At 51.8% G+C, this 22,925-nt stretch overlaps 1 protein-coding gene across 4 annotated transcripts in view; it reads left to right on the forward strand.

Annotated features, from left to right (window-relative positions):
- Window positions 1-22,925, forward strand: part of SYNDIG1 (synapse differentiation inducing 1) — a 103,173-nt gene that overhangs the window by 62,980 nt on the left and 17,268 nt on the right. For all 4 annotated transcript variants that reach the window (XM_070381184.1, XM_070381186.1, XM_005900953.2 and 1 more), the window contains exon 3: window positions 8,128-8,265. In XM_070381184.1, coding sequence (XP_070237285.1) covers window positions 8,128-8,265 — 138 coding nt within the window. The remainder of the gene's footprint in view (window positions 1-8,127; window positions 8,266-22,925) is intronic.

The raw sequence follows: 22,925 nt of genomic DNA on the forward strand, positions 1-22,925 counted from the left end.
TAGGGAGCCCACCTCTGCCACAGGTGCACACAGACATGCGGGGCGGTGGCCATGCTCAGTGGCAAGGGGTTGAGGTACACCAGGTAGGCAGGCCCTGGGGTCCCTGCTCCTAGACAGACGGCTTTCTCATTGCTGCAGAGGTGGGGCATGGGCTCTGAGGACCTCACCCTGCACAGGGGCTGGCAACCTTGGCCAGTCCCTGATGCTATGAGAGGATGAAGAAGGCATTGAACAGGCAAGAGGTCCACAGTCAGCCTGCTCCAGAGCATGACAGCTGTGGCCCCCACTCCAGCCAGAGAGGCTTCTGGAGCCTGGCCAGGTGGGGGGTCCAGGAGGGAGGGGGCGGCTGGGCTCTCAGAGGAAGGCCCTGTGGTTCTCATTGGCCCCTCCTGAGGCACAAGTAGCTCCTGCACTTCCTCAGGGTGCAGATCCTCTGTGGTGGGTGGGCAGACGGGTGAGGACAATTGAAAGGGTGCTGTGTCCCCAGTGCTCATTCCCAGGAGGTGTGCGCCCCACCTCTCTGGCAGACAGACGGGTAAGGATGGTTGGATGATGCTGTGTCCCCACAGCTCATTCCCAGGAGGTGTCGCCCACCTCTCTGGGCAGACAGACGGGTGAGGATAGCTGGATGGATGCATGTCCCCATAGCTCGTTCCCAGGAGATGTGCACCCCACCTCTCTGGGCAGACAGACAGGTGAGGATGGCTGGATGGATGCATGTCCCCACAGCTCGTTCCCAGGAGGTAAACGCTCCACCAGGGCCCCCGCTCCCTGCCTGCCCTCCTCGCCTCTTGGTCGAGGGTAGTGTCATCCTCACAGGCCCAGGTGAGCTGTCCGCCCCCAGGTTCACCTGGGAGCCCTTTGTCACTGGCCCCGGGGGTGGACGTGCAGCCACCCGTCGGCTCGGTGGCCGGGCTTTGTTCCAAGAGCCGCCTTGGGCTCCACGTGTCTCCGAGCTCCTGAGAGAGCAAGTGTGTGACACTGACACTAAGTGGCTTCTCTGCAGAAACACGAAAAGGACAAACTTGATGAAACGCCAAATCACAGTGTAAAATGAATTATTCATGTGTCATAAAAAGAGTGAATTCAATATTTTTTCATTTCCCCCCCATAACTCTCACAGTGTTTCCATTAAAGTGTAATGAAAAAAGAGGGAAAAGTGAATGCAATGCCTAATCCCCAAAAGAAAGAATTCAATTTAAAGTATAATTTTTTTTCCTCCTAAAATGGCACGTGTGAGGGATTTTTTGACTTTTTATTTCCGAAATAATTTCAGACAGAAGAATTGCAAAAATGGTATGAAGAATCCCTATATGCTCGTCACCCGGTTTCCTTTGGTCTTAACCGTTTACCGTTGGGTACGTTACCTTCTCTCAATGTGCATATGTTTTCCCGAGTTCTTTGCAAGAAAGTATCAGACAAGATGGCCTTTTACCCCTAAATGGGCGAGGTATGTTTTCTAAAAACAAGTGCAATTGTAACAGTCAGGAAATTAAAGTCATTCCAGTACTGTCATCTCATCTACAGACCTTATGTACATTTTTCCAGTTCTTTCAATACTGTTCTTATAGCAAAAGGGGAAAACAATCAGACCCAGTTCAGGACCCAATCTTGCATTTTCTTGCTCTTCTCTTTTTGTTGTTGTTGTTTAGTTGCTAAGTCGTGTCTGACTCTGCAATGCCATGGACTGGCTCCCCTCTCCATGGGATTCTCCAGGCAAGAATACTGAGTGCGTTGCCATTCCCTTCTCCAGGGCATCTTCCCAACCCAGGGATCCAAGCCACGTCTCCTCCTTGGCAGGCGGGTTCTTCACCACTGAGCCACCAGGGAGCCCTGAGGCTGTTCTCTGATCACAGCCCTCTATAATCTGGAACCTTTCTTCTGCCATCAGCTTCATGTTCTTGACATGTTTCGAGAGTCCAGGTCGGTTGTTTGTCAGGGGAGCCCTCCTTCTGGGTCATCTGGTGATTCCTGCTGGTTGGATTCAGGTGATGATGCTGTGGGCAGGGCCCCCACGAGGAGACATCTGCCTCCACATGTCCTGTTACCAGCTTGGCATTTCCGTGGGACACCTGACAAGCGGTGATCCCATCCCCTTTTGCAAGTGGCATCTGCCAGGTGTCTCCCAGCCAAGCAGCATTTCTCTGGAATTAATAAACATCTTGTGAGGAGGTGCTATGCGAGGATGGAGCACCCCACTTAGTGCTAGCTGTTCACTTACTGGTTTTAACATTCTTTACAAGCTCCTAACCTCATGGCTCCTTTTGTATTCATTAGCTGGGCATTCATCCATGGGGTAGAGTTTTCCCTTCCCCCATATTTATTTATTTACACATTCATTGCTTCATACAGACTGGACCATTGATTGTTAGTTTATAGGTTCCTGTCCATCCTTACAGTGTTCATGGTGTGTTTATTCTCTTTGTTACAGATTAAACAGCAGGTGCCCCTTCTGGTTGGCTCTGTGTCCTTTTGACACAATTCATCATCTCTTACCCATTTTATCATCATTTCCTGTGCAGCGAGCTGTCCCAGCTCTGTTTTGGATTTGGCAGCCCTGACCCTGAAATCGGTCATTTCTTCAAAGTGCCCTGGTTCCACATATTGGAGAACCGTGTTTAGAAACCAATGTCTAGGTACTGGGTCTGCTCATCACCTGGGAGTGGGTGTGTTGTCCCAGGCCCTTTCCACAGACTGAGCTGGAAGAAACATGTAGCACATATATACACAAGCACATCTGTGTAACCGTATGTGTACACAGACATACTTATTTTTTTAATCTGTTTATAGATAGATGGAAACTAACATCCTCAGTCTAATCCAGTCTGCTCACATCAGTATCACACACTCTTTTTTCAGCTGCTCTTTATCCCATGGGCTGGACGCCTCACCGTTTATGTAACCACTGTCCTTCGAATGAGCGTTTAGGTCATTCCCAATATTTTGCAATTACATACAAGGCTGCAATGAATAACCTTGAGCATGTGTATTTTTCTATTATTGGAGGTGAATCTTCAGGATAAATAACCTAGAAATGAGATTATTGGGCCAAAATTCAGCACATATTTAATTGTGCTGCACATTAACAGATCTGCTTCCTAAGGTGGCACCAATTTGCATTCAGCCAGCCTGTGTCCCCACAGCCTAACAGACAGGATGGCTGGTTTAGGTAGAACACGGTATCTTCATGCGGTTTGGCTTCTCCTTTCTTCAAGCGAGGATGGACATCATTCCACTTGGATGAGACAAAACCATCAGAGCACCCAGGCCAGGAATTTCAGATGCTGACCCTGCACTCATGTGACTCTAAGAGTCAAGTCCTAGTTCAAACCAATCCCAACCCATGGTCCCAAAGCTACCTTGGACTTTCCACCTGCAAAGAATAGGGAACCCAGTGGGTAACATGTTATATCTCTCTGACAGGTGTAACATAAAGGGGAAGAATAAGATCTAAAAGGGATAAGCATTGCTTTATGCAATTACATGAAGCTCTTACGTGCAGAAAGTCACACACGAAGAAAATCACACTGGGCAGGAAGCTATGACAAACCTAGAGAGCATATTGTTTTTTACTTACAAAAGTTATATTTATACATCTAGTAGGTAAAGCAAATTACACCCATTTCAAAATACATATTTAAACACACATCTGAGTACCTTTCAAAAGGCAAGAAGTTTTTAAGAGAACTTCAGTTTAGCAAACAAAGCTAAATGGGGAGAATTTAAGTTTGCACTTGACATGGTATTTAAACAAAACCAAAGGGCTAAAACTCAGTATTTAGACAAAGAATGCAGTTCACTAGTCACTAGGCAAAGAAAATGGCCCATAGCAGATGGCACACAGAATGTCTTCCAAAGAGATATCACTTTGCCAACAAAGGTCCATCTAGTCAAAGCTATGGTTTTTCCAGTAGTCATGTATGGATGTGAGAGTTGGATCATAAAGAAGGCTGAGCACTGAAGAATTGATGCTTTTGAACTGTGGGCTGGAAAACTCTTGAGAGTCCCTTGGACTGCAAGGAGATCAAACCTGCCAATCCTAAAGGAAACTAGTCCTGAATATTCATTGGAAGGACTGATGCTGAAGCTGAAACTCCAATACTTTGGCCACCTGATCTGACTCACTGGAAGAGACCCTGATGCTGGGAAAGATCGAAGGAAGGAAAAAGGGGACAACAGAGGATGAGATGGTTGGATGGCATCACCGACTCGATGGACATGAGTTTGAGCAAGCTCGGGAGATGGTGAAGGACAGAGAAATCTAGCATGCTGCAGTCCATGGGGTCGCAGAGTCAGACACGACTGAGTGACTGAATAACAGCAACAGTAGACTCGTGGGGCAGTGGTGCCATGCTGGTCAGTGTAGACCTGGGCACTGCGGCAGTCTTAACCCTCCGTGGCCTGGTGGGTCAGACCTGCGTCTCAAGGAGTTCCAGTGCTGTGCCGAGTTCTGATCTGCTCCACTGGCTGCTCTTTGGGCCCCCGATGCTGTGTCTCCAGGTGGACCATATCCCACCTGCTCCATGTGAGGATGAAGGACGGGGGAGCCCCACCTGTCAGCACATCGTCTCCTTTGTAAGTTTCATCACCAATAACCTTGCTTCTTGTAGGAAAAACTAGAAATGCAAAAAGAAAGAAAAAAAAACCACTGATGTGCCCCCTCGTCTGGAAGCAGCTTAATTTCTGACATTTTGGAGGAAATATGACTTGTTCCACGTTCTACCTCTTTCTTTCCCTCGGTTATTACAAGCATCTTTCCAGGGCAGTGAATAAGTACCTACATCACCATTTTCCATGACTGCGTAGAAAAGTCCACATGGAGTCCTCTGATTTTGCTGTTTTGAAGCAGTGCTGTCGGGAGCACCATGCAGACTTCACAGGAATTCCCGATTCCCAGTGTCTCCTGGCCTCTGCCTCCCAACCCAGGCCATGCAGAGATGCTCCCCCAAGCAGAGATGCTCCCCCCAGCAGAGATGCTTCTCCCCAGCAGAGAAGGCCAGGGGATGAGGGGGCAGTGGGGGCCCAGGGAGCTACTGTGGGGGTGAGGCCTTGAGAGAGATGAGTGACAAGGGGTGCAGCCCCCTGCACCCTTGCACCCTCGTGTCCATGCTCACAGGGCTGATACGTGTCCAGCCGGGCTCTGTGATTATCCTATGAAATCTTCCCAAGGAAGAAACCTCAGGGGCAGAGAACCAGCTCTCTGCATGGAGGTCACGGCTGAAGGCGGACTGCCTGGCCACGGGGAGGGGGTCCAGACCCGCTCTGCCCACTTGAAGCATCTGTTCCTCCAGCCACATGGACGGTGAACGCCTTTGGATGCTTGCATCCTGCCTTGCACATACTCTAATCTAATGACCAGTGAAGAAGATTTTCAGAAACAGTTGCTGTGTGTGGCTCGTGTCTTGGTGGTGGCAGTTGTGTGTTTTCTCTTCTTGGTTTGTGGGTGTCCCTGTCACCGCCCCAGACCCCCACCCCCGTCTGATGGCACAATGCCCAGGACCAATTGTATCTACAGCACTGCTGCTGATGGGAGGGAGAATGTACAGAGAGCTGGGCTGTTTTTGTCTGCCCTGTAATTTATCTGAGTTTTTAAAAACCAATTTTAATCAAAATTGACTAGTTGTTTTGACGCCATGTAGCCACAACTTTGTAGTTTACAGAAGTGGCTCCCTTATACTCTAAATAAAACTCTGGGAAGATTTTGAGGGGTGACCCTTTACATGGTCTTGTCATCAGAAGCTGTTTCCAGAGAGGGGAGTTGAGGCCCGGGCATCTCTGTGGGGTCTGTGGTCACAGCTTGCATTGCACTACTCTTTGATTGGAGGACTTCCCACTGACCCCTCTGGCCGCCGGCCTCCCCATCACCACCGTGAAACTGAGCAGTCAAGAAGTGGTCATCAGAATCCCAGGGCGGAAGGGTGTGGAGAAGACACCCCAGCTTCAGACAAGAAGCCACTGAGGCCAGTAGGGTTGGCAGATGACCAGACACTGCTGTTCAGACAGTGGAGAGCACAGAGGTCCAGGGTGACCTGGCCAGCTGGCCAGTTCTGTTGTTTAGGGACATTGTAACCTCCCAGAGGCCAGGGTGTCTTTTGCCAAATAGAAATAACCAGAAAAATAGCCACAGCTGCTATTTCCAGAGCTGCTGTGAGAATCCAGCCAGCCCACATATTTAAACTCATAGTAAACTAAAACAAAACCTAAAACCTCCAGGGAAGCCCAAAGCCTGAACAAGTACCCACAATCAGAGATGTCACGCAGGCACCAGGATTCCCACCTGCATAGACTGACCTGTCACGTGACGCGCATCCTCTCTGGATCTGTCCTTCGGCCCCATCCTCTGTGTCTCTCCTTGGCCCTCAGGTCCTGCCGACTGTGGGGTCCCTTCCCCAGACCCCATGCAGAGGCCCATCAAGGGCAGCGTGGCAGTTCCAGCCCAGTGCTGAGGTTCCTGGAGACCCCACCTGGCCTCCTCATCCCGGATGGAGGGTTCTGGCCTCCCTGCAGGGGGGCACATGTGCGTCTGCCCACAGCCCTCAGTCCCAGACCCCGCCACATGTGACGCCTCCGTGGGGCTGCTGGTTCCACCTCTGCAGGAGTGAGGATGGGTGTCCCCCCTTCCCTTTATTCTTTGGGAGGCGATGCTACAGAGGAAAGGCAGGAGCTCTGCAAACCTGGCCCAGCGGAGGGGAAAGGGAGGGGTACTGGGGATCCGAGGTGTGTGTGTGTGTGCATCTGGATGTGTGTCTGGGTGTGTTTGTGTATGTATGCATGCGTCTGTGTGTATCTGTATGTGTCTGCGTGTGTTTGTGTGTCTGTAACCGTGCGTATGTATTCGTGTGTGTGTGCATGTATCTGTGTGTGTGTGTGCATGTGCATGTGTCTGTGTCTGTATGTGTCTGCGTGTATGTCTGTCTACGTGTGTGTGTGTAACTGTGTGTGTCTCTGTGTGTTCAGATGTGTGTTTGTGTGTGTGCATGTGTCTGTGTGTGTCTGTATGTGTCCGTGTGTTTGCATGTGTAACTGTGTGTGTGTGTGCATGTGTCTGTGTGTATCTGTGTCTTTGTCTACATGTATGTGGGTAACTGTGTGTCTGTGTGTATCTGTGTCTTTGTCTACATGTATGTGGGTAACTGTGTGTCTGTGTGTATCTGTGTCTTTGTCTACATGTATGTGGGTAACTGTGTGTCTCTGTGTGTCTCTGTGTGTTTAGATGTGTGTGTGTGCGTGTGTCTTTGTATATCTTTATGTGTCTGTATGTGTGTCTGTGTGTGTAACTGTGTGTGTGTCTGTGTGTGTCTGTGTCTGTATGTGTCTGTGTGTGTCTCTGTGTGTTCAGATGTGTGTGTGCATGTGTCTGTGTGTATGTTTGTGTGTCTGTGTGTGTAACTGTGTGCATGTGTTTGTGTGTGTTTGGATGTGTGTTTGTGTGTGTGCTTGTGTCTGTGTATATCTCTGTGTGTGTTTGTGTCTATGTGTGTGTTTGTGTGTCTGTGTGTGCACATGTGTCTGTATGCGTGGAGGGCAGCTGGGTGCTGGGTGGACAATGTGTCACCCGCTCCCACCCTGGGGGCCCGAGAGAAGGTCAGTCCTTGCTCGGGGTGAGCCCCTCCCCGTGTGCCTGTTTCCCCCCCAGACAAGACACAAACAGTGCAGCAGGAAGCTTCCTACACAGGTGCAGTGGAGGCTCCGATTTGCAGTTTTATGTGCGTTTGATTAACCAAAACAGGAGGGACACCGGGGCTCAAGACCAGGCCCACGACATCCTTATTTAGGTCACAGTCTAAGGAAAGAAGGCATTCAAGGCAGTGTCCTGGCCCCAACACCAGTCCTGCCTCGTCCTGAAACCAGGTTGATGTCCTAGAACGAGGAGTGGACTCCACACCCCGCCTGTGTGCTCCCCCCAGCCCCAGTCTCCAGTGGACACCCCGCTGTCCACACCCCATCCCAGAGGTCCACTGGGCTGTGGGTTTAATCTCCCTGGAACAGCCCAGAGCCCATCCTTGGGTCTTTCTCTTCCTACGGGGGATGGCACTTGCCGGGCAGGCTTGCTGGGCCTGACCCCCACGTCAGTGATGGTGGGAGACCCATGCTGACCCTCGTCCTCCCGTCCGTCTCTCCCGGCAGAGTGACTACTCCAGCGACACGGAGAGCGAGGACAACTTCCTCGTGATGCCCCCGCGGGACCACCTGGGCCTCAGCGTCTTCTCCATGCTCTGCTGCTTCTGGCCGCTGGGCATCGCCGCCTTCTACCTGTCCCACGAGGTAAGGCCTCCCGTCGGCCACACGTATGCAGCCAGTGCGCCCAGGCTGGCGAGGACGGGGTGGGGTTGCTGCGGGGGAAACCTGGTCTCAGGGGCCCAGCCTCACCCCAGCAGACCCGGGCGCATCCTCAGAGGGCGGCCGGGGGGGAAGCGGCAGGTTGGGATCCAGGCCTCCGAGCAGACACTCGTGGGGTGCCAGCAGGACCGACCCTGTGTTGGGAGAGTCCGTTGGAGCACTGGAACAGAGGCAAAGTGGGTTCTGTTTTCTCTGTGAAAGGCTCACACATAAAATAGAGTCCCGTGGCATGGTGCCTGTGCACGCATCCCAAACAGCCTGTCTCAGCCAGTAACTGGGCCCTCTGTCCAGTGGCAAGGCTCTAAGAGAGTCAGTTCCTGGCCCTTTTTCATGGCCAACCTTCTCCTTGTGCCTTCATGGAGCCCAGGTTTTAAATACTTCCTCTGTGTTCCTGTCACTCAGAAACTATCTATATTCCCATTCTTATTAATCAAAGGAAGACATGTACTTGTCAATTAAAGAGGGAGTTTCAGCCTCACGCGTTATCCCCACCAGATGGGGAGAAAGGCAGCCCCTTCTGTTGCTCCAGAGCCCACAGCGTCCTCAGGGCACCTGGGGCTCCCTCTCCAGTGTCCGTGGCTCTGAGGCCGTCCACCCAGGCCTTATGCTGGAAACGTTCATTCCTCTTGCTTTGAGAAGGACCCTGGCCTCTCACTGCTTCTTGCCATTGTCTGTCCCAATTCAGTGTGTTGGGTGAGAGTGCCTTTGTGTGCTCCTGTGTCCCCTACCCCGCTTCCCTGATCCTACAAGGAGTGAGGAGGGAGAGGAGAATCCACTAGTGGCCCCCAAGGGCAGCCCCTCTTTGCAAGGAAACCAAGAGGCCCAAGAGGCCCTTCCAGGGGAGCGTGGTGCGGCCGCTGCTCTGAGATCTTGGTCGCAGAGGATGGACGGATGTTGGGAAGGGTGATGGAGCCGTCCTACTTGGCCAGAGTTGTGCCCAGTGGTTGTTCCACATCCAGCTTTGGCCTGGAGGGTCTGTCTGAGCATCTCTTTGGTGAGTTGGTTCTACACACGCCAGAGGCCCCTACTCTGGGGTACACAAACCCAGGCTGTAGAACTAGACTCCCGGCCATCAGGGGCCTGGGGGTGGTGAGTGGAGTGAGTCTGGCAGCTCCTGGGCCCAAGCAGTGGCCATGGGTGCTGCGTGCACCCAGGATTGGGACACACAGTGGGACCTGGACAAAGGCACGTGGGCAGATGGGGCCTCCAGAAGACCTCAGGCTCAGAGCCCACCACTCCGTGTCAGTAGCACCCTGATCCTGTGTTCCTGCATTACAAACAGGCAAGAGGGTTCCACCAGGTGAAGGAAGGTCCAGGAGAGTGGAGCCAAGGGAAGCCAGGTGTGACGTCAGCGCCCTCTGCATCCAGTCCTGACACATCCAGGCCAGCCTCCTGTCCTGGCCTGCTGACTCACCCTATCCCCTGCAGAGGGTGCCCTCCACACTAGAGCTGTGTTTTAATTGTCAAATTGTAGAATGGGACCAATATTTTTACTCTGCAAGTGAACATTGGTGTCACCTGCTAGCAGGGGCTGGGTGAGCCCTGGGTAAGCAGAGGTAGGGTCCAGGACAGATCGCCTACAGACCAGGTCGTTCCTGATCTCGGCTTCTCTCGGACCCTGGGGGAGGCCTGTCTCTGGAGCAGGGCAAGGCAGGCATAGCATCTTTGTCTGAAAGATGGTAAATACAACAAAAATCCAGCCACAATTGTGGAGACTGGCATTAGATCCTTCTTCTCAGGTTGGGAAGATCTCCTGGAGAAGGAAATGGCACCCCACTCCAGTACTCTTGCCTGGAGAATCACATGGACAGAGGAGCCTAGTAGGCTACAGTCCATGGGGTCGCAAAGAGTCAGACACGACTGAGCGACTTCACTTTCACTTTCTCAGAGAGTAATGTTATCCTTCACACCTTAAGAACCTCCTAGACCCGGGCCTGACCAGTCAGGATGTTTAATACCTTCAGTGGAAAGGATTCTGATCATTTATTCACAGCAAATGTGCTGCCCACATTCTTGGAGTGAAGAGCAAGTGTTTGGAGGCCTGAGGGATTGTCTTCACTCTTGGAATAAGAGGAGGGGCTCCGAGGTCCCCCGCTCTCAGCCCCTCTTCTCTTTGTGCTGTGAGCGTGGATTGCCCCTCAAGGAACATGGTTCCATGGGAGCTTGTGGCTGAGACCCAGGCACTGCGGGCCCGGGAGGCAGGCAGCCCCAGGCACCCAGCGCTACAGCCCAGCCCTGAGGCCCCGGGCCTTCTGTCCCTAACTCTAAAGCCCTACTGCAGACACTGGAAATGGGAATTGTCAGCACACACCTGAGTCCCCAGGTGAAGGGGCAGCTGGACGGAGATGTGGGGTCTTTTCTCCAACAGATTTTATGATTTGATAAAGGCCATAAGAAGCAGTAGCAGCAGTCAAAGTATCAGTGAGGTGGGCAGCGTCTGCACCTGCCAGGTCCTGGTCCAGGTTAAACACCCTACACCTGCCTTCTCGGGCAGTCCTGGCCAACAGTGTTGACAGCCTCAGCTGGGTTAGAAAGTCGTGTTGTCTGGCTCCACCGACCTGCTCCATCAGAGCCACCAGGGTGGGGTGTGGAGCCTGCGTTTGAACAAGCCTCCCTCGCTCCTGATGCTGCTATAGTCTGAGCTGTTGCACACGCATGTTCTCTCGGGAAGTCCGTGACAGGGCACTGCCCTCACATCGCTTGGTGGCTATGGGATCAGGGAGGGTGATGGCATCCCAAGGCAAGACCTGGCTGGCAGTGGGCCTGGCCCAGAGCCACACCCGGAAGAGGCAGCGAATTGGAACTGACAGCGTGGAGGCCCAAGTGTAGTATCTGTCCACAACTTCATTTGCTCCAGTGCTAATCATTTGATCCAGCCCCCAGCGTAGGCACCAAGGAGAGAGGAGAATGTTATGTGTAGTTTTGCTGGGTTCACCAAGGAACCGATGCTCTGAGTGATGTTGAGGGTGGAGAGGAACCCAAATTTGCTGAGCGATGCTAGGACCTAGTTGATGTGCTCACTTTGTCTTATTTAATCTTTGCAATGAGTCTGAAAGCTGGGAATTTATTATCCCCATTTTATAGGTGAAAAAGCTGAAGTTTCAAGGGATTAAATAATTTCCTGAAATCAGAGATGTAGCAAGTATGGTACATGATGCATATATCAATGTTTCTAACCCTCAAAATCAAATTTCCTGCAATATAACTTTTTAAGACTTTTTTATTTTATTTTTTGGCCATGAGACATGCGGGTTACCCAGCCAGGGATGAAACCCACGCCCCTGAAGTAGAAGCGCAGAGTCTTAACCACTGGACCACCAGGGAAGCCCCCTCCTTCCCCTACCGCAGTATAACTTTGACTTTTATCTGCAAACAAAAAATAAAAGCACAGTTCTCATGTCTAAATCCATTGTCCCCACTTGCTTAGAGTGTGTTACAGTGAGGAAAAGAACCCTTCTAGAAGGGACTGGGCGTTTACCTAGGTGCCTTCACCTGTGTGGCAGGTTCGAGCTTGAGACTGGAGCTGGAAGACCCTTCCGTCCCCCCACCACCCAGAGGCCCTGAGTCTGGAGCCAAGGGAAGCCTGAGGGCTCCGTGCGCTGTGTCTGCCTCAGGCATTGTCTACACTGAGCATCTATCATGTCCTGATTTCATTTCATTTCACAAAATGTTTCTTTCCTTTATTATCTGCACTATTATAACAATAATTAAATGAGAAAAGGGAATTAAGAGCCAGATTATGAATTTTATGAATAGCACCAGTGCTTAAAAGTATTATTTAATATTTCATAAAGAATCTGTAGCTGTCTTCCGCAGAAGACTTGTTGCATCAGCAGAAGCAGAAATCTGTATTTCTCTCTTCCCTTAATTACTTATGCAGAGAATGTGTTCCTCTTACAACAGGAATATTTTTAATTAGCAAACTGAAGGCTTGATTGAGGAACTTAGATTATCTGTCATCTGAGTTCCCATTCCTTCCGGCACCAATTGGAACTCGTCCTGGCTCTTCGGGCGAGTGGTCAAGTGCACTGGGACATACAGAACAAAGCCCATCAGAGCCTCATTCAGACTCAGAGAAGTGGCACCGCCATGTGAATAACGGGTGGAAAGCCCCAGGCCCGGCCCTTCGAGGGGCTCGCATGTGTGTCTGATACAAACACATGCACACCCATTTTTCTGTTTGGTCGTTTCCTAAAGATGAACCTCGTGGCTTACAAATGTGGTGTCTCCTGAGGGTGTCCAGACACAACCAGGAGGAGTATGCCATGACAAAGATCAAGTCAAGCCACCAAATACTCTGGGCACACGCCCTACTCAGGTCTGTGGGAGCCAACACAAACCCCCCACCTCGGGCCCCCTGGAGGCAGTGCCATCCTCTGAGCTACCCACAAGGAGAGGCTTCCATCAGTCATAGACTGAGGGCGCCCCACTGGAGGAAGCCACAAAGACAGAGGTGATTTGAGGGACCCGGGAGGGCAGGGCAGGGCCCAAGAGCCCTGAACACATACTGCAGTCGGTCTGTTAACTGAGGGTTTTTGAACACACGCTGCAGTCGGTCTGTTAACTGAGGGTTTTAAACCAAAGGATAAAGATGGGAAATAAAACAGGTGTCAGAGGGCACCACCCAGAAGCAAAATGCTCTGGAATAGTCAACTCAGAGCAGAAAATCCTTCCACAAGAAAGCGAGCAGATGTGTCAGGCACTGTGGGCCTCTGTGGGTTTCTGCTTTGCACCCTGGGGGTCGCTGGAGACAGATGGAGGGAGACGGGGCCTTTCACCTCCCTCCACCCCCGCATCAGCCAGGAGCTTGGTTCCAGCAGAGTCTTGACTGGCAGATGCCGCAGGCGTTTTGAGGAGCTGTCACCTGTCCATCTGTAGCCATTCATCTCACCAGAGGGACCAGCATTTCCACGCTCTCCCAGCTAAACCCTGTCACAAACAAGGACAGGTTTTTGAAATGCTCTTGTTTGTTCAAAGCTGTGTGCTTGGAACAGGTGCATCATGTAAAACTGGACCCTTATGTCCTCCCTGCACTGAGTGCTGTGGTTTATTATCATCCACAGGTCTGGAGTTAATGCTTTATGTATGTCACCATGTCCCTTTTTTTGTCCTCAAGTTCGTTATTCCCAAATGCCTTCTGATTTATAGGAAGTTGAGTACCGCCGGTGACTGCATTGGTAAGTTCTAGCAGACTCGGAATTAGCACAAGACCCGGTTTCATATATGAGAGTCCCAGGTCCTCTAACAGAGCTACCATCTGGTTCAGCAAGGCAACAAAGCACTGGTAACTAAATACTAAAGCCATGAACCCTCTAGAGTCACAGGGAAGGACCTGGCAAGACCCCCTTCCAGTCTCAACAGGTGTGGAGAAGCAGGAGTGACCAGACCACCTGGGAAGGAAGGCAGAAGGGGTGGGAAGGATTTGGACAGACCAACCTCTTCCCCTCAACCACCAAGGTTATGGTAAAGGAACTACTGGGGCTGCAGGAGTCCCACCAGGCCCGGATTGGTGTTGACTTTGCAGAAGTGGAGTGAAAACATGGCTAGAAAGATAGCCTAATATATCAGATGGATATATTTTAACCTGTATCTCCCCCTCTACCCCTCCCCCCATCCACCCCTCCACCCCTCCCCGTCCACCCCTTTCTCTCTCTTCCTCTCTCCCTCCCTCTCTTCCTCCCTCCTTCCCGAGCTCTCCTCCTCTGTCGCTATCTCCATCTCTGTATGTATATTTAATATGCTGATTGTAGCTTCCGAGAGCTGTTTTGCAACTTCTGGATCTAAACAATTCTTTATAAATATTAATGATCCGGTGCAGCCAAGACAAACCAGATTTCTGATCTATTTTTCTTCCTCCGGGATGCATGCTGGAGTTGAGTCACTGATCTCAGCTTGTTTTGGTGGATAAATGAACAAACGCTCTTGTCTGTTCCGTTCCCTGGAGTGGGTTAGCTGAATTTTTTTTTTTTCAGTTATAGGATATGTACTGTCTCAGTAATTAGTGTCCTGATTTTGTGCTTATTTGTTCGGAGCAGAGAACCCCGTGTGTTGATTGTCCAAGGGCAGAGCGCCTGCAGTGCGCGGCAACCTGGAGTGAAGCGCACAGCGGGTGTTACATTCTTCCCTCTGGCCTCATGCTCACCTCCGATTACATTGCCGAATGCGTGATCTTTTTGCTTTGGGACTCTGGGATGGTGTGTCGAAAGCTCTGAGGACATAGCCTCTAAAAAGGCTGGTCTTTTCTTTCACCTCTCTTCTGAGATTGAGGCTCTGCATGTGTCCTGTGACAACTTGAGAAATAAACAAACCAAACAGCTGTGGTCTCAGGAGGTCTCGCCTCCGTGCAGTGGCCCGTGACCTCCATGGCCCAGCTTGTGAAGGCTGAGTCCAGTCCAGCCACATTCAGCCAAGAGGGCCCTGGTCTGTGACAGATGCCAGTCTCAGCACAGGCATCTCCAGGCCCAGCCACAGGGGTGGCTAGGCCACTGAGCCATCTCACAGTCCGTAGCACGAATGGACTGGACAGTACCTCCTGTGTCTGGACTCACGATACAGTGACGTCAGCAGGACATAGAAATCTGGGGGCCATTGTGATGACTCACTGCTCGGTGAAGTCCGACGAGTGGACTCTAGTGGCAATCAGGGCCATTGTTGGTACATCTCTGACGCTGTGATGTTGCCATTAGTGGAATTTAGCCTTTTGCACTGAAAGACCCGTCACTGGGCTGCGTCACCCAGGAGGCCGGCTGTACGTGGATGTTAAAGGTCCTGATGACGTTACACGGGTACCTCGGGCGTAGGAATTGGTGCAGCGAGAGGACGGGACCTCGGCCCCTGACTCAGGGTTGGGCTGGGGCTGCTGCTCTCAGCAGGGCTCCTCTTTTCTTGCTTCCTTGATGAGCTTTGGCATTTTCTGGTGCTTGAGAGTTGCATGAATCCCAGACACAGAGCTTTAGAGGATGCTGAATTTAGAGCTGGAAAATTACCTTGAGCACAGCACGTACTGTGACCTGCAGAGCGTGTGTGGAGCCCTCCTCGTTCTTATTTTTCCTTCTCTCCTTTTAGATGGGGGATTCTTCATCCTTAACCTTTAATTTTATTTAAATTACAAATAAATAGGAAGGAGTCCTTGAAACAAAACTGCAGCCTGTGTTTACATGGGTCTAAGCTTTTTGCCTCACAGTCATGTCCATGCACATACAAGGGCGGGATCGAAGGAGCCCTGTGTGCCCAGCCCAAGCTGGTCGGGGAGAGCCGTGGGGCCAGCTGCTTTAAAAGTAAAGGAAAGATAAAGAAGCAGGGAGTTCTTAGGTGATGTGATGCAGATGGCTTAGGGGGTGCAAGACGCAGCAAGACGTGCAGGTGGAGAGTGTCCTTTAGAACTGGCCCTGCACTGGGGGCAGAGACATGCAGGTGGTGAATGTGGCCCTGGGCCCCTCCCATCCCCTCTCTGGCACAGCTGGGGTTCTTCAGGCAGCTCCACGGTCTGGGGCCACTTTGGCTCATCTCAGTCCCAGGTGGATAGTATCAAAGCCCCAGCAACTGCCCTTTCCATCCAAACTGAGTGAGGTGTTGAAAGCCAGCTTTAACCCCAAAGCTTCCCCACTACCCACATTCTGCCCTCACCCCACCCCCTCCTGCCACGACCTCTGCCCCGTCCCAGGCCTGCACTGCCCACCACCAGACCGGGTCTCTGGTGGTCCCCTTTTGGTCACTAAGAGCCTCAGAAGCTTCCAGGCTAGGTTTACGGGCACACAATTCTGAGAACAGGGACTTCCCTGATGGTCCAGTGGCTAAGACTCTGCGCTCCCAATGCAGGGAACCCGGGTTCCATCCCTGGTTTGATCCCACACGACACAGCTAAGACCCAGTGCAGTGAAACAAATAAAAATAAATAGATAAATATTTTAAAAGGGGAGAAAGTACTGAGAACAGACTGGCAGTACTTTGTGGTAATCCCAGGAATCTAAGCACAGTGAAGTCATGTTAAGTCCATCCTGAGACCCTCCCCCTGGAACTCAGTTCTAAAATCAGTCTCTGCCTTCCTGAGATGACTGCATCATCTTGCCCGGTCCTTAGAGGTGTATGAAGTGCCTTGCATTCCTCTGGAAATGACAGGCAGCCTTTCAGAACCACAGTGGAGCTCATAAGCAACGAATGTTCGTCCAGGGCCCTCCGTGTCCATGTAAGACGTCCTGGGCCTCGCCCGTCGGGGGCACTGGGAGTGCATCTGTGCCCGTCACGTCGCACAGGGAATGCGTACCGATCCAACTCAGAGAATACACCTGATTGCTCTGACCCTTAAGCTGGTTTTCAGATAACTGGCAGGTGTCTCACAAGGACGGCTCACTGTGAAAGTCAGTTTATTATGCATGAATTTCAGATCAGGAGATGGGGGGCCAGAATTCAGCTGACCCGCTGGAGTCTGAAGAAGGCTGGAGCCCCCGGGGCGACAGGTCCCCTCAGGGTGCGTGGCCTCTCTTCCCAAAGCTGTCCTGGGGCTTCCCTGGGGAGGCGGGTGCCCCGGGTGCAGGGAAGCGCCGTCCGCAGCCTGGCCTTCTGGAGGCATGTGTGTTCATCTGCGGCAGCAGGTGCAGGAGCAGGTGGCTTGGTTCCGTGGTCCGAGGGCTGTCTCTGCCCCAGGTCGGCTCCCATCACCAGTCCAGGAGGAGAGTTTGGAATCCGCTCCCAGGCCCAGACCTGGAGGTGCTCAGGGTGCTCTGGATGCCAGCGGAGAGTGTTTTCTTTCCTCTGTGGATAGATGCAGCACTGGCCCACGTTCAAGGTTGCAAACAGCACACAGATGCCCAGGCCTCCCTGTCTGCCTCCTGTCCACTGCATTCACTGGGCTCTGACTCCTCACACCCTCCGGGTACCAGCCTCGTCCTCACCACTCCCCTGTCAGCCCCTTCACCCGATTCCTGATCTCATGGCCCCTTTTCTGAGGCCTTCGCTGTCCCAGCTCAGGACCCTGTTTCCAGCGCCTCTCCTCTCAGGGCCCCATGTGCGGATGGGCCCAGGCTGGTCCCCAGCTCACAGGCCTCAGTGACTCCGCAGCCCACAGAATAGCAAGTGCCCCCCACCTGGAGCCCAGAGCCCCTTGGGCCCGGACTTAGGTGTCTGACCCCCAGGACCCCACAACCCACCCCTACAGCACCACCAGGCCCCAGCACCTCCCAGGAGGCCTCTCTTGGCCCAGAGGACCCCTCAGTGTTCACAGCTCTGTGCGGGCACACTGTGACCCTGATATGCAAGGGGGACCATCAGGGAAACGTGCCGGGCATTTCTGGCTGTTTTGTTCCATGGCTCCCACCTCATTGGTGTGGGGACCGGCTCTGAATGCAGGATTCACAGAGAATCAGGCCAGACCCACACTTCACCAGCATCTGAAGAAATACAGTCCAGGAAGAGAGGACTGTAACTCAGGAGTTCTGAGCTATAACCAGATGTACCTGTGGGTGCCCCTGCTTTATCCGAGTCTGTCACATCTGTGCTGACAGCTGCAAGGCCGCTTGATATCAGTAACAAGGAAATACTGCCCCGTGAATATTACATCTGTTTATCATCAAGCTGATAAGCACCTGACTTTAAATGCAGACAAGTTCCACTTGCCTCCATTCTTGGCATAAGAGCCTTTCATGAGAAAGGCCAGTTCTTTCTGAAATTTCCCTGTTATATCATCACCCTGAGACCAGGGAGACCCAGAGTGACTGGGTTCATTTCCCTAGATAGCAAACACTTCCCCAGCAGACAGGAGCTGTCTGGCTCCAGCCAAGAGACTAGGGAGGGCTGCCTTTACTCAGGACAGAGGACTTAGCCCTTTGGTGCCAGGACAGGATCGGGTGTGCCCTAAACGCCCCAGCCATCTAATCGGGAAGACTTCGACCCCCACCAGAGCCCATCTGCTGCACTTGTCTCCCAGCAGAGAAATGGGACATCCCAGGCACAACGCGGGTGCCCCACAAGCCATAAAACTGAAGAACGGCCCGGGCGGCAGGACATAAAAGTGCTCTTGGCACAACCTTTATGAACCTGCAAGATGATTAACTTTATTTCCCAGGAACTTAACAGAATTCAAAATCCAGGGGAAGGCTTCAAGCAGAATCGGGCTTAGCTATATTTCTAAATTTATCTAAACTCAGAGCTCTTCCCCTTAGCTCCCAGGATAGAATTATAATGATAGTCTGTCGTCAGAAATCGTGGCAGAAGGGTTTCAGCTCACGATGGGCTGTGGACGGATGGGGGGCTGCCTCGCTGTCCAGTCAGCTGCATCTCCAGGGTGTGCTATTTGTGGTCTGTGGCCTAAATAGGAGTCTAGTAAACACACTCCAGTTGTCTGCCTGGTTGGTGTGAAGACAGAAACAGGGGAGCAGGTCCAGGAACAAGGGGCCTGAATGAGAGAGCTCTTCCCCACGTCGCCCGCTCTCCTTAACTGAAATGAGTTCCTGAGCTGAGGCGATGCCCTGATGGGGACAGTGAATTCATTGAGACCTTGGGAAACAGCTGGGAAATGGGATGAGAAGGGGCCACTGGCCTTCAGGAGACAGTCAGGCTTCCTCAGTCCTTCTTGGAGGCAGTCCATGAACAGATAAGACAGACACATGGTTAAAGTCCTCGCTGACAAGCTGTTGTCAAGGAGGAGTCCTGCTCACCATTTAAATGCTCGCAATAGAGTTATTTATTACAGGCAGATGAGTATAGCCCAACAGGCGTGTCGGGGAAAGAAATGAACAGAAGGTAACGATAGCTTAAGAGAAAAGTCCTAGAAAGCATGGATGCTCAGACATTTCCACTGCAGCAGTACTGCCCCCAACGTCTTCTTCTGTCCCATAGAAGTCAGTGGCTTATTTTTTGAAGAAGTTCTTTCAGTGGCCTCTTTATCGAAGTCTTAATGACATTAGTACCTTAAGTAGGTGAGCAGCGTCCTTGTGATATTTTAACATCCATTTAGTCAGCCCCCCTGGCTCTGTCCATCATGCTTCCCCACAGTCATGTGACGCTCCTTTAAACATGGACACCCTAACACCGGGGGATGTAGCCTGGGGGGACACTCCCATAGAGGCCGAGCACCGGGAACCCCCTGAGCCCGCTTGTCCTGTTCACGGACCCACAGATCGAGGTCCTCCGCTCCAGGGCCTCCCCTCATAGGTGGCTTTGCTGGGGACACAGGACGCTGTCATCCCCACACACCATCCCTGAGGTAGCACCCACTTTTGTCCCCACCACCTCCTCTCCCCAGAGTCCTGGACACCCTCTTTCAGCTCAGGAAGTATGGACAGCTGGGTGGTCTGCCCCTCCGCACCCTCTTCCCCTAGTGGAGGCATGCGCGTGTGTGCGTACACGCTACGTCACTTCAGTTGTGTCTGACTCTTTGTGACCTCATGGACTGTAGCCCTCCAGACTCCTCTGTCCATGGGATTTTTCAGGTAGGAATACTCGAGTGGGTTGCCATGCCCTCCTCCAGGGGATCTTCCTGACCCAGGAATCGAACCCATGTCCCTGTCATCTCCTGCATTGAATGGCGAGTTCTTTACCAGTAGTGTCACCTGGCGGGGGCAGGGGTTGGGGGCTGGCAGGTCCTAGATCCCACCAGGGCAGGCAGACAGGCCAGCAGGGTCATCCATGGGCTTGTGGGAAATGAGTTCATAGTGATGTTCACCAACTTCCAACTGAAAGTTAGCATTTCTCCCCACTGTGAAAATGGCCCCTAGCCCCAGATGGTCCTGGTGGAGCCCTGAAGGGGCTCCCAGAGGGGCCAGAAAGGTGGTCCTGCAGCATGGCTGCGGGTCAGAACCGGGACGACAGAATCGAGGGCTGAGCCTAAATGTCCTTTTCTTGCCAGGGTCACTTCTGGTCCATATAGTATGCTCCTTCCAGCCTGTTGTTCTGCCAGCCCAAAAGCCCCGAGGAGAGAAAGACATCATCCCATTATCTTCATATTTCGCTCTCATCTTTGAAGCTGGCAAAAGATGCTCTGTATGAAAATGTCCCTTCCCGCCGTGCGTAATGCTAATGTCTTCCACATAATAAAGCTAATGGAATATGTTACACGCTGGAAATAGCTGCAGTGACCTTTCTTCTTTGTAGAAGACGCTCTTACTTCTTTCCCTCTCTCTCCTTCCCCTCTTCCTTTGCTTCCACCCCGTACCCCCACCGGCGCCCACCTTTTGCGTGTCAGCTTTCAGGAGCATCTTCCAGAAACAACAGCAAAGAGAGTCATCAAATGGCACGGAGGAAGCACTCCTTTCCTCCAGTTACGGCCTCTGCAAAGTCCCAGATTCTTCCAGGAGGAGGAGCAGACCTTGGGGGCATAGCTGGAGGTGGAGGTCACACCTGAGCCCTGGGGCCCTTGTTTGAAGCCCCTGTAACTTAGAACTGCCAGAGGGTCTACAGGGAGGCTGTGGTCTTAGGTTTATCACTTTTTCCAGCTTTATTGAGGTATAACTGACAAAAATTTAAGGTGTATAATATATCACTTACACTGCAAAAGTGGAAAAGTGTGTGTTTAGAGCAGGCATCTGAATTGTTGGAACCCTTAGCTGAACTTGACCATTCCTGGTGGCTGGGAAGGACCTGGACTGGCCGGGCCTCTCTGAGCTGGCACCCCGGGCCCCCCGGGGCCCACGGTCCCTTGTCAGGGTTCAGGCTATCCTCTCGGTGTAGCAGTCGTTAAGTGAACGGAAGGTGGCAGGTCCCTGCATGCACGCCATTCATCGGTGTCCTTTCCTCCTCGGCTTCTAGGAGGTGATGAGAAAAGCAAGACAGAGGTCAGCCAGTTTGTACCTGACCCAGAGGTGGGACCCAGCAAAAGGAATTGTCTGGAAGGGGTGGGCCCAGGGAAGAGTGACATTCAGACTAGCCTGTTGTTTCTGATTCCTCCGCCAGAAAGGCACTTTCCTCCAAAAGATTTTGCTTGTTTTTTACAATGGAGAGTGGAGAAGAGGGTGGCGAGACTATTGAAAAAGACTGCTTCCAAAAGGGGCAGACACACCAACGAAAGGAAAAGCAGAGGGACTTCCCTGGCAGTCCAGTGGTCAAGACTCTGCCTTCCAATGAAGAGGATGCAGGTCTGATCCCTGGTCAGGGAGCTAAGATCCTACATGCCTTGGGGCCAAAAAACCAAAACAAAAAGCAGAAGCAATATGTAACAAATTCAATAAAGACTTAAAAAGAAATAAAGTGAAAATATTTTTTTTAAAAAAAGGAGGAACAGAGAGAAAGTCTGTGGGCCCAAGACAGCTCTCCCCTCTCTCCTCTATCTGCCCTTCCTGTGCTCGTGTCCACCGACAGTCTCACAGGAACTGGCCTTTACGAGGCATAAATGGGGCCATACATGTGCACACACACACATGAGTTTAAGGACCTTACCCATATACTGTGCTTGCAAGGTTTGTAAAGTCAGAGAGATATCATATTGTCACTGTGTAATAGTCTAGCCTTTGTTGTCATTGTGTTGTTATTTAGCCGTGTCCGACTCTTGTGCGACACTATGGACTGTAACCCGTGTCTCCTGCATTGGCAGGAGGATTCTTTACCACTGACCCACCATGGAAGCCCCAGTCTAGCCCTTACTGGCTAACTTTTCTTATTTAATGAGCTTATCTGACTACAAAGCTCCAGAGATAAAAGGACCATATCCCGGGCAGTGACCAGAACACGCCTGACCCCGAATCCCTGCGGTGTGACCCAGCCACACTTTCATGTCTAAACTCACAGAGGGTGGAGTTTCCAGTGCTAGGGCAGAGGAGACGTGACCCTGAGCCTTCTGCAGGGTTTTAGACCCTGCAGGGACCACAGAACACTGGCAAGTTGAGGCCCCCATGTCTAAGTGGACTCATTAGACGTGCACCAAGAAATACGAGGTACAAACCCCAGCCTCCCCAGAGAAATGCCCCAAGACTTCTACAGAAGGGGTGAGTCCTGCTGCCTCAGGGAGGCTGGTGTGGTCTCCTCAAACACTCGCAGTCTCCATGCCCCCTGCCTGGTTCTGCAGTGAAAGTGTTTGACACACCACACCTGCCCCTGGTTTTCTGAGAAGCCTCTGCCTTTTATTTTGGGTGCCGATCCAGTCATTTCTGCAAAGCCAACCACCCTGCACCTCTAGGCATAAAACGACCTTATTTTGGGGGGCTCCAAAATCACTGCAGATGGTGATTGCAGCCATGAAATTAAAAGACGCTTACTCCTTGGAAGGAAAGTTATGACCAACCTAGATAGCATATTCACAAGCAGAGACATCACTTTGCCAACAAAGGTCCGTCTAGTCAAGGCTATGGTTTTTCCTGTGGTCATGTATGGATGTGAGAGTTGGACTGTGAAGAAGGCTGAGCGCCCAAGAATTGATGCTTTTGAACTGTGGTGTTGGAGAAGACTCTTGAGAGTCCCTTGGACTGCAAGGAGATCCAACCAGTCCATTCTGAAGGAGATCAGCCCTGGGATTTCTTTAGAAGGAATGACACTAAAGCTGAAACTCCAGTACTTTGGCCACCTCATGCAAAGAGTTGACTCATTGGAAAAGACTCTGATACTGGGAGGGACTGGGGACAGGAGGAGAAGGGGACGACAGAGGATGAGATGCTGGATGG

This window comes from Bos mutus, chromosome 13 (genome assembly GCF_027580195.1).
Source record: "Bos mutus isolate GX-2022 chromosome 13, NWIPB_WYAK_1.1, whole genome shotgun sequence".
Lineage (NCBI taxonomy): Eukaryota > Metazoa > Chordata > Mammalia > Artiodactyla > Bovidae > Bos > Bos mutus.